Source organism: Pectinophora gossypiella, chromosome 10 (assembly GCF_024362695.1).
Source record: "Pectinophora gossypiella chromosome 10, ilPecGoss1.1, whole genome shotgun sequence".
Classification (NCBI taxonomy): domain Eukaryota; kingdom Metazoa; phylum Arthropoda; class Insecta; order Lepidoptera; family Gelechiidae; genus Pectinophora; species Pectinophora gossypiella.
The window spans coordinates 16360544-16371414 of record NC_065413.1 but is presented as its reverse complement, the minus strand read 5'-3'; the positions used below and the strand labels follow the sequence as shown (position 1 = coordinate 16371414).

The 10871-nt window shown below is 40.5% G+C and overlaps 1 protein-coding gene across 1 annotated transcript; it reads right to left on the bottom strand.

Annotated features, from left to right (window-relative positions):
* Positions 1-330: 330 nt before the first annotated feature.
* Positions 331-9661, bottom strand: LOC126370441 (uncharacterized). Its single transcript, XM_050015278.1, has 10 exons — positions 9551-9661; positions 8826-8987; positions 7403-7565; positions 6038-6159; positions 5018-5253; positions 4553-4710; positions 3414-3534; positions 2036-2313; positions 1333-1460; positions 331-386 (listed from the first exon to the last, which is right to left on the bottom strand). Exons 1-10 carry the CDS (start codon positions 9618-9620, stop codon positions 331-333), a joined length of 1494 nt encoding a protein of 497 aa, XP_049871235.1. The 5' UTR covers positions 9621-9661.
* Positions 9662-10871: the final 1210 nt, after the last annotated feature.

The window sequence follows — 10871 nt, the reverse complement described above, 5'->3', positions numbered from 1 at the left end:
ATGAAGGCGAAAATTATATTACATCCATTGCATATTATACAATTGTATAATATGCTATATAATGTATTTACTATATAATGTATTGTAGTTATAATGTAGTTTGCTATTCACATCGTGCAGACACTTTGCTATTTATTTTTTGTAGGCTCTTAAAATATTTTTATAAACTCCTGGATGGTCGAATCGTAATCATTTGGTCAACTTGCAGTCACTCTTGGTATCGCTACCATACAAGTTACCCATCCATCAACCGCACCTTACGTATTGTCTGCTATTACTGTCCGCGTGCGCATAACAAGTAATAAAACAATTAATTTTTATTTTGTTATTTTATTGTATTGCTTTAGGTCTATCTGGAGGCAATAAGAGTGACATCAACACGCCACCTGCAAACAAAAGTAACTGATTAAATATAGGTAAGAGTTTAGCATTAAGGGCATATATATGTGCTCTTGCAGGGCCCGCGGAATACCAGCGTCGTGGCTCACGCCGCGACTTCTGCTGAGCGAGGTCCTTTTATTCCGGACTCCACCGCAGATGATCAGGCCGTCAGTGCGTTGCATTTAGAATACTTAGTTTTATTATTATTGTTTTTATGATTTTGGTTTGTTTTTCTTCTTGTTTTGGATTTTTTTTTCTGTGTACTTATTGATTTCCGTGTGGTTTCTGTCCTGTGTTAAATGTAATGTACCTATCTGTCTGTGTCTGTGGTGTCCGGAAGTAATAAATGTTTCTTTCTTTCTTTCTCTTTATTATAACTGGGTACATATCGACGCCCTATCAGTGCAGGGTTAGCCATATAGCAGTAGTAGCAATTTTGACCCTGAGGGGTGAACTTCGCGCTCTAATCGTAATGGTGCCCCCGGCCGTGTTAGTGACATCGTAACGAATACTGAGGGGGATGATTCAGACCATGATTCTGAGTATAGGTACTAAGCTGAATCATCCGCCTTAGTGTTCGTTACAGTGTCACTTACACTCCATACAAGTATGTACAGGTACCATCAAGTACGTGTTAGTGACAGCGTAATGTACTGAGGAGGATGATTCAGACCATGATTCTGAGTTAATATCAAGTAAAATTTCCTGTTGAAAAATTAATGAAAATTTTAGTGTTTTCGTTATTTATTTTAAGTTAATTCCACTTCACATCATGATAATTATCAATTCACAACATGGTCTGAATCATCCCTCGAAGTTTTCGTTACGATGTCACTAACACCCTGTATACCCAGTGTTACTCATTATTCTATGCCCTGTGCCGAGAACAGAAAATTGACTGAGAGGATAATATGTTTGAGAGACTCTACCTACCTCATTTTCATGACTTACTTATAAGAATAGCAGTAAGTGCGTAGAAGGTGTAGGTGCACTGGTTGGTGATAAACGGTCCCACCAGGTTGATGCCAGCCACGCTGCTGATACGGGCCACCATCACGCCCAGACACGCTGCCATGCCCCTGGAACCATGCAACATACTTACAACATGCATAGCAAGAGTCTAAATTCAAATCCAAATGTCCTTTTTTGCACCAACATAAAATGATATAGTTACAAAAGTGACCCAACCAGTACATGGTAAATGCGGCCTTATCGTTTAAAGCGATTTCTTCCAGGCAACAGTAAGGTGAGGAAAATATGTAGAAGTTCAAAGAGGGCAGGTGCAAACTACTCAAAATTTTCGAAACAGAAGAGATAATTTACCACCAACCAAAATTTAGCAGAGTAAATCTCCCAATAGATGTTTTCGGAAGGAACTGACCTAACTTAAAGCTATAATTGAATTGAATTGTTTCATTGGTTTTCCCTCCGGAAGATCAGACAGGCAGTCACTTCTGTAAAAACCAGACATGTCAAATTTTGCTGGTGAGGACTGGGTGAATCTTCCATTTCGGGAATTCTGTCTTCCATTTCGGAGATAAAGACATGATGCTTCAGGTTTAAGAAACGTACCCTTTGAAATCGGAATAACTGTAAGGAAATGGTAAGGAAGAAGATTAGTGTTCAGTCTAAATCGTTTAATAGGCACACTTACCGATAAGAAGTTGGAAAAAGCTCCACAAAGTACGCGAACGTAGGCCCCATACAGATACTAGTAGACAGCACCCCTAGATAGGCAATGCCAGAGGCCCTGTTAGGGATAACGGTGATCAGGAAACAGGAGACAGAGGCGAATGATAGGATGCCAAGCATTAGCAGCCGCTTCCTCGATGCGACCTTCGACATCAGGAAGTTGAGGAAGGTGTAGAAGTTTGCGGAGATCAGGATCGCTATCACAATCGTCAGATTCACTGCTTGGCAGTTGTCTTCCACCTGAAGAATTAGAAAATTGAAACATTAATACTTGATGTTCCAAATTCCACACAGCACAGCTTCCGTGATCTAGTGATTAGAGCGTTAGGCTCACGATCTGGGGGTCCGGGTTCGATTCCCGATGGGAACATTGTCGAAGTCACTTTGTGAGACTGTCCTTTTGTTTGGTAAGGACTTTTCAGGGTTGAATCAACTGATTGTCTGAAAAAGTAAGATGATTCCGTGCTTCGGAGGGCACGTTAAGCCGTTGCTCCCGGCTATTGGCCGTGAAAACACCTCCACCAACCCGCAGTGGAACAGCGTGGTGGAGTATGCTCCATACCCCCTCCGGTTGATTGAGGGGAGGCCTGTGCCCAGCAGTGGGACGTATATAGGCTGTTTATGTTATGTTATATTCCAAATTGATGCTACAAATAGAAACTTTCGCAGGAGCATGTTGAGAATCCGGTAATGTACCTAAGGGCATTATTGCACTACATCTAACTGTTATGCGATCCCCGACGATTAGTAGAAAATTTGTTACAGATAAAGGATATGGATGTAGTATGTAAGCGATCATACAAATAGTTCTACGACAACTTCGGATCCGTCATTTGGCGGATCAGTTGCTCAATGACAAGTTCGGTTATACTATACTGCCTGGATCGACATGCCTACTGAAATGAGGAATTATGGTTTCGGATAATCAGCTGATTGTTATATGGAAATCATTTGTCCTTGATGTTTTCCGTATCAGACTCAATTTGAGACTCGATTTGGACGCTTGACTGCCACTGTAAGGTTGCAGGTTTGAATCCCAGCACGAGCCTAAACCAGTGTTTTTAGAAATTGGAACATAAGTGATTATCATATGCTCAGCAGTGAAGAAAAACTTCGTGAGGACATACATTTCTTCATTCCGAGAAATGCGTTTTGCGAGGTGTGACATAATCTGTAATTGGCTGGTTTTTCCGTCGCGTATTGGAAGGTCAGACAAGTAGTCGCTTCTTTAGAAACGTGTACCTGTCAAATCTTCAGGTTAGGTAAGCAGGCCCTGTGAAAAAGGGAATAGCGCCTCGACTGCAAGTTTTGAACCTTGAATTTTGCAATCAAATACTCACAGAACTGCTACTAATGGTGTTGTTCTGTGAGATGACGCTGCAGAGGCCCTGGCTGTAGTCGCCTGAGTCGGACGTGTAGGCTGTAGCTATGAACGGCAGCCAGATGTATAAACTTCCGCTCCTGTAATAAGTATTTTTTTACAAGAGTTTACTGGAGTTTTCCGTCAAGCAACGAAGTGGGTACCTGTGTCAGAAACACGCATACTTCCCCAAATATGTTTGGCATTGAAGTATGAAATATGAGATTATAATGCATAAATTTATTGTTTGTATATGAGTATGAGAATTCCTCTAAAAAGCAATGTTGCAATTCGACATTTACGGATATAAAAGTAAGTGTGCAATGTCAAATAGCAATATTGCTTTCTTAGATGAATAGCTTTAATGTAGCCTTTTTAATACCCAGGAGTTTCTATCAAAATCGATTGCAAGTTGTCTTCTGATTTTTTTTTGCTTTGTCCTGCTCCTGGCTTGACTTTATGTATAAATGTAAGTATGTTCTAAACAGGAAATAATCAACGTTATCATACCACAGTTGAAGGGATGACAAAAGCTACTTTTTGTCTCTTTCTTACCTCAACTTTGTTTAAGGCATTCCGCAATTTTCAAGGTAGAACGCTAAAAATTGGTATGCGGACTATTTGTGACTAACAATAAAATCGTTTCTTTTTTGGAAATCTGCCCCCGTCCATTTCAGAGAGGGTATGAACTTTTACATGAGACTTCGCAGTTTGAAAAAATAAAAAATAAGCTAAAAATTGGTACTTTAGGAAAAGGGACACGTGCTACCCCGAATTTAACACGAGCGAAGCCGCGGGCAAGATCTAATAATACATAATAACTCATCATCATCATCAACAGCCGTACGACGCCCACTGCTAGGCATAGGCCTCCTCAAAGGATTTCCACGACGATCGGTCCTGCGCTGCCCGCATCCAGCGGCTTCCCGCGACCTTCACCAGATCGTCGGTCCACCTTGTACCTAGCGGGCCTACCCACTGAGCGTCGTCCGACACGTGGTCGCCATTCATTATAACTACTACTGCATAATAATAACTTATCTTATCTAGCCTAAAGTGTCCCACTGCTGGGCAAAGGCCACATAATAACTACTTATACAAAAATGTTTATCTACTTACACGCCATAAGCAACCACAAGCAAACAATACAAGAGTATAGTATTGAACAGCAGCGGTGGTTTGAACAATGGTACTGTTTGATCGCGTAAAGACTGCAAGCGAGACACCTTCTCAGTTTGAAAGTTCCCTTTCTCATTTAGTTTTTCCAGTTTTTCTACCTGAGGAGTTTGAAAAAAATTGTATAGTGCATTCATTTTGTAGATTTTCTACATAATTCACATTGCCACACTCCACAACTGAACTTCCACGATTTTTTTAAGTGTCAGTAGATATTCATCGAACGATACCAAGATATAAAATAAAAAATGATAATTTTGTTATTGTTTAAATAAAAAAACTGGTCAAAAACAGTTGACAACAATTTATTTTCTGTTACTAAGCAGCTTAAATTTATGAATTTTATTCAAGAAATCGCGAAATTCTAAATTATACAAAGCAATATGCATAAAAATATAATATTCTTACCGGATACTCCGTTTTCTTGCAATTCCTCCTGTATATTCGTCTCAGAACCTCCAAAGCCTCATCCTCACGTCCAGCATTGAGTAGAAACTTGGGACTCTCGTAGAAGAACATTAGAGCCATAGCACTTAGACCCAGAGGCAGAGCTAGGACCAGAATCAGTAGCCTCCAAGGAACGAACTTTATCAGGCCAAGATCGTATGAGAAATCCAAATTGTGGGCAATTAGGTAGGCGAGAACTGGGAAAAGAACAGGGTAACAGAAATCAGAATCATTTATTCAACGTTTACAAATTAAACTTCTTGAATGGCGTAACGAAGGTAACGTCTTCTTACTGTGCTATTCTGAACAGACGTTGACCAAGAAACCATTATGTTATAACTCTAATTTTTCACGGTATTTGAATCGGCGCAAAGTGGATGATCAAAAATTATTTTAGATCTTTGACAATGAGGCTTGTTGACAGTTGTCTGTTACTACTTACTGATGTAAGTAAGTAGTCGTTACATGAGCCATGTCAGGGGCCTTTGGTACTCCACCTCACAACCCATACGATTCATAAGACGAGATGTTTGATATCCCGCACTTAGGTACTTTTATTTTTAAATTGCTTTTTAGATGAATTGCTTCTATTGAACTGGACGAAAATGAAAGATTATATCAAGTTCGTTGCGTCGTATCTGTGGTATTAAATTGAGTAACAGAGTGAGAAACAGTGTAATAAGAGAGAGTAAGATGGTGTAAAAGACGATATAGTGACTAAGATTGAGAAGGGAATGTTAAGTTGGTTGGTTGGTTTGGCCATGTCAGGAGCCTTTGGCGGCTCAATAGTTACCCTGACACCAGGGTTCATAAGGCTAGTAATTAACCTCACAACTCACACGATTGAAGAAGAAGTTGATTGGACACATAGAGCGGATGAAAGATAATAGGATTACGAAAGCAGAAAGGTTCTTCATTGTGACCTTTTTAACTCCTCTCAGCTTTTAATAGTTTGTTAAATACATATAAGAAGAGCCTCACCATGATATATCGCCATGCCCTGGTGGACAATACTAGACATGACCAGCATGTACTTGCCCTTGATCCGTTCTGGACACGACTCGCCGAGTAGAGCAAATGTTACTGACTGTGCGCTGCTGCAGCTGGAAGAAGAAGAACCGGGACATCATCATCATCAATTTAAGAGCCACGCTCTTGTCGGTGTAGCATTTTCCGTTCCAGTCTATCAAAGGCCAATTCCTTGACTTCCCTATAAGACACGACGTGCGACGTGGACGACCAAGAAGAGCTTACATGGAACAGATTGAAGAAAAGGTTAAGAACCGGGACACTTCATACAAAACATCTCTCGTTTTACACAGACACTACACATTGAGGTTATTGCACAGATGCGCGTGTGAAGTCTGACGCCCATAGAATTGAAGACTAAAGTAAGACCGAGGGGGGAGCGGGGGTAGGCAAACCTAGCTCAACCGCTCGTGGGGAACGGATTGCAGTTCTATACGTATTATTATTCCTTATTCTATGGTTAGGGTATAAAAGGCCAACGCCATTCATATCATCATCATCATCAATTTAAGAGCCACGCTCTTGTCGGTGTAGCATTTTCCATTCCAGTCTATCAAAGGCCAATTCCTTTACTTCCCTATAAGACACGACGTTAACCTTTTCTTTAGTCTGTTCCGTTTATATAAAAATCAAGATTGCTTTTTGACATTTGTCTATATAGAGCACTTATTTTTATATGCGCAATGTCAAATAGCAAAATTGCTTTTTAGATGAATTGCTTCGTTGTGTTCTTTTTAACCGTACAGGTTTCGCTCGCTAGGGTCAGACTATAAAGGAAATTAATTTGCCGAATGATAAACGAGGAAAAGTTTGTGCTTCGATACGGCTGGTGTAACGAAGTTTTCTGTCAAGAACGTAATGCCATTTGTGGCAAATTTATAATTAGTCCCGTCCAAAAATAGATATGCCTAAGAGAGTTGAGTTAATATTGTTGTTAATAATCGTATTTCGCTACTTAGCGGGACTAATGGACACTCATAGAATTTTAAAGAAAAGCCTTGTCTTCTACCTTGAAACCTTGACAAAGATTATGACGGGGCGAGGATTCATATTAAATACAATCCTTAGATGAATAATGTATACAGCTGGTATAATCAAAGAGCCAAAGTGCAGTCACTGAATTATTTGTAGACAGAGGTGAAATGAACCATTAGTTGTCGTTTTATGTTTTTGTAGGTGTTTTTGGTCTATCACAGAAACGACATGTAACCAGGAGGTCTTAAGTACAACTTGTTAATTTATTACTTTGCAAGAAGTTGATTGGACTTTTGCACATTATCGGAGCTAGTCTAAGAAAATAAAAACCCAAAAACTCACAAGCAAGTGCCGAGAAATTTACAAATGGCCATGACAATCCAGTTGGGGGAGAAGGCGCTGAGGGTCGACATGAGGAAGCTGACTGACATGCCCAGCAGGAGGCTCAACCTGCGGCCCTGCGTGTCAGACACGTAGCCCCAGCAGTACGCTGTGAACACTGGACCTGGAAGCAGGGTGATTTTGAAGTCAGAATTGGGTAATAAGAAACAGTGAATTTTAGAAACGCAAGGCACGGGTCTTATTTTAGTGAGTTCTTTCAGACGGGTATGCACGTTGAAGTAGACCCCGAAATAGACGATAATAATGAGTAGAGAGAAGTCGGATGACAGTCGTGAGGAGATTTTGAGTTCTCGCAATATGGAGTTAGTCTGAAATTCCGTCCAAGGGCTACGGAGCATTTTTCTACAGCAGCACCAATCCTATCCAATTCATTTATTTGCAAATAACCAATCATATACATCAGATGCAAATTAATATAAGATAATTAAGGTCTATTGTAACCATCACATGAACTTAAGGTGAAAAAACTATTTAGCTATCGCCACCATAGGTAACAAATTTATTGACTGTTCATTGCCATTCTGGTATAACGTGCTTCTTATAGTAACGAAACGGACAAGCCCCATATTTTTCCTAACGTGTAGAGTTTGTGAACTTATAGTTTGTATAATTAGGACGTGTAGAGTTAGAGAAACTTAGCGCTACATGAGATCTGATGACTTTTTGACATTGTGATCGATCAAATCTCGTCTTGGCAACATTTTACATGAAAATGTTTTTGTTGGGATTATATTTACACACTCACACAGTCACAGTCACCCCATCTCCAAGGCATCAATCCGTTTGCGGTCTACATCGAGAAGACTGGAGTCTGTACCAGTTTGGATTCCATTTCCGCGGAGATATTGCGATCTCTCCAGATTTTTCCAAGCAGAAACATGGCGCTATTGAATACATTATCATTTCCCTAGCATTATCCCGTTTTTCACAGGGTCCGCTTACCTAACCTGAAGATTTGATAGGTCCGGTTTTTACATAAACGATCCTAAATGGCCTGTCTGACCTTCCAGCCTGTGAAGGGAAAACCAGCCCAATTCAGGTTAGATCACATACCTCCGAAAATGCATTTCTCGGGAATGTGGGTTTCCTAACCATGTTATTACATAGACTCATCACGGGTACATACATAGAGGTAGACCCCGTTAAAGATGATAATGAGGATCTCAATGCTTATCAGCTCGATTGCCCGCGCAAAATCGAGAAGAGTGGAAGGGCCTAGCTGAGGCCTTGGCCCAGCAGTGGGATGAAATTGTCAACAACATAACATCACGCCTGCATCCCCGGAAGGGTAGGCAGAGGTGTATAGTATATACAATGCTCCCACTCGTCGCCAGCTGTTTAACAAGTGGCCCTATCAACTTACCCAAGAAAGGCATAGAAACCAGGATGCTCTTCTGCATGAGGTCGAGCTGGAGGTCGCAAGAGCAGAGTGGCACCACTATTGACAGGGAGAAAATGTCAATGCACATCGCCAGGATTGAGATGCTGGTGGCTGCTAGCAGACCCGTGTTGTACCATCCTGTACCTGCAGGTAGAGATATATTATAAGTAGGAAAGTTATAAGAAGGAAGACCTTCAAAACAAAGAACACGTTCAGCTGCTTGTCTTCACGGGCATGTCAGGACCCCGATACCGACACTTATTGATATACCCACTAGGGTCGATTAATTCTTTCAAATATTTTTCCTCTCAGACGACGCCCTGAGTCGAGGTTCGCGCCCAACTGAGCACCCTCAGGCCTGTCGTCTTAAACGTTGTACCAGGTGAGAGCCTTCAGCGCTCCCCATTTGTCCGGCCAAGTAGTTAATGCCATCTGCGGCAAATCTACAATAAGTCATGTCAAAAAAAAAGATCATGTCGTGAAATCAGACAGATGTATTGTATCATCTATCATGATGGACAGTTGTTATGCGCGATAGGATAGGCATACCTTCTTACCTTCATAAGGTTCATCATATCCATCTTAGGATTTCGTATCAACAGTGGCTGCAAGTTGTCTTTGACTACTTGTAGCTCTACCCACCCCGTTAGGGATTGCGGGCGTGAGTTATGTAAGTATGTATTAAAAAATAAAATATGCGAGCTCACCTGTTAAGTCGATCGCTTCATCAAAGTTATAAGATTTTTTGACTCTTGCTTCTTCAATTACTAATGCCATGATTATTTAAAATAACACTATTATTACCTTAATTATATTAAAAAAACCACATTTGAAGTCAGTGATAGTCTTTTTGTATTGTATTTTTTCTAATGTTTATTTTATATTTATAATAAAGCGAATTTAATTAATTAATAACTATTATTTTAAAAATAAAAGCACTTTGGATTTAAAATATCACAGACAACATTTCCTAACGTGAACTTTTCTTATAATGCTCAGTCAGATTTCTGACTTCATTAAATAATAATTATGGATATGCAGTAAGTATAGATAACATTAATAAAATATGATCTACTTGCAAATATCATTATCACAGTATAAGAACAGACAAGTTTTGTTTTACTAAAGTATTATAAGTGATATATATTATGATATTTTTGATCAATTCCGCATGTAATGTTAGTAAACATTGTACAATATTGTGAAATATTGTTTTTTTTACATGTAGCCTCAAATGGCATTAACTATTTGACCAGACAAATGGAGAGCGCTGAGGGTTTTCAAGAGATACTTACCACAATTTAAGACAAATCCCCTAAGATCTGAGCGTGCCAAGTTCGGCGAGAAACTCGGCTATAACGTCTATATTTGTAAGACCCCAGTGAGCCGATAACGATAAACACTGGAGAGGAAAAATGACCACGCTATCGGGGTCCTGAAGTGACTTCATGACGTCACTATTAAGCGACGCGACGCTGTACTCGTAAGCTTCTTTTATATCAGTGCAACGTTCTCCATGCTACTTTTTTAGGGAAAAATAGGGCAGTGGTTTCCCTCTTGCCTTCCGCCCCGCAGTACTCTGTCTGACGTGACGCGAGTGGGATGACGCTCAGAATAGAATATTTAAAAGCCGTACTTGGAATCTTGTCCTCCGTCTCTGAATAGTACTGACAGTTACTGCTACCCTCTGTCAGGTTCCAGGTTACAGTCCCTACGACTTGCCCCTTCCATCTTGCAGAGACCGCTGGCTCCCATCTCCACCTCTGCAACCGTTGAGGTCTTCACTCGTATCCCCGGGCAAAGGTTTACTGCATCATAATAACGCTATGGTTATTCTGTTTTCACAGGACCTTACCTGACTTGAAGATTTGACGGGACCGGTTTTTTAGAGACGCTACTGTCTGACCTTCCAACCCGCGAAGGGAAAACCAGCCTAATATAGGTTAAGTCACATATATATTTCTCGGGAATGTGAGTTGGATTGCTAATCTTAACTCTTTCACGGGCGGAGACCATGGGTCATTGACG

Excerpts from the sequence above, each read along its gene's own strand:
- LOC126370441 (XM_050015278.1), bottom strand. The coding sequence starts at position 9,620 with ATGGCATTAGTAATTGAAGAAGCAAGAGTCAAAAAATCTTATAACTTT. Across the intron at positions 4,711-5,017 it reads GCAAGAAAACGGAGTATCCG|GTAGAAAAACTGGAAAAACT; the intron begins GTAAGAATATTA and ends CAAACTCCTCAG. Across the intron at positions 3,535-4,552 it reads CTTGTGGTTGCTTATGGCGT|GAGCGGAAGTTTATACATCT; the intron begins GTAAGTAGATAA and ends TACTTATTACAG.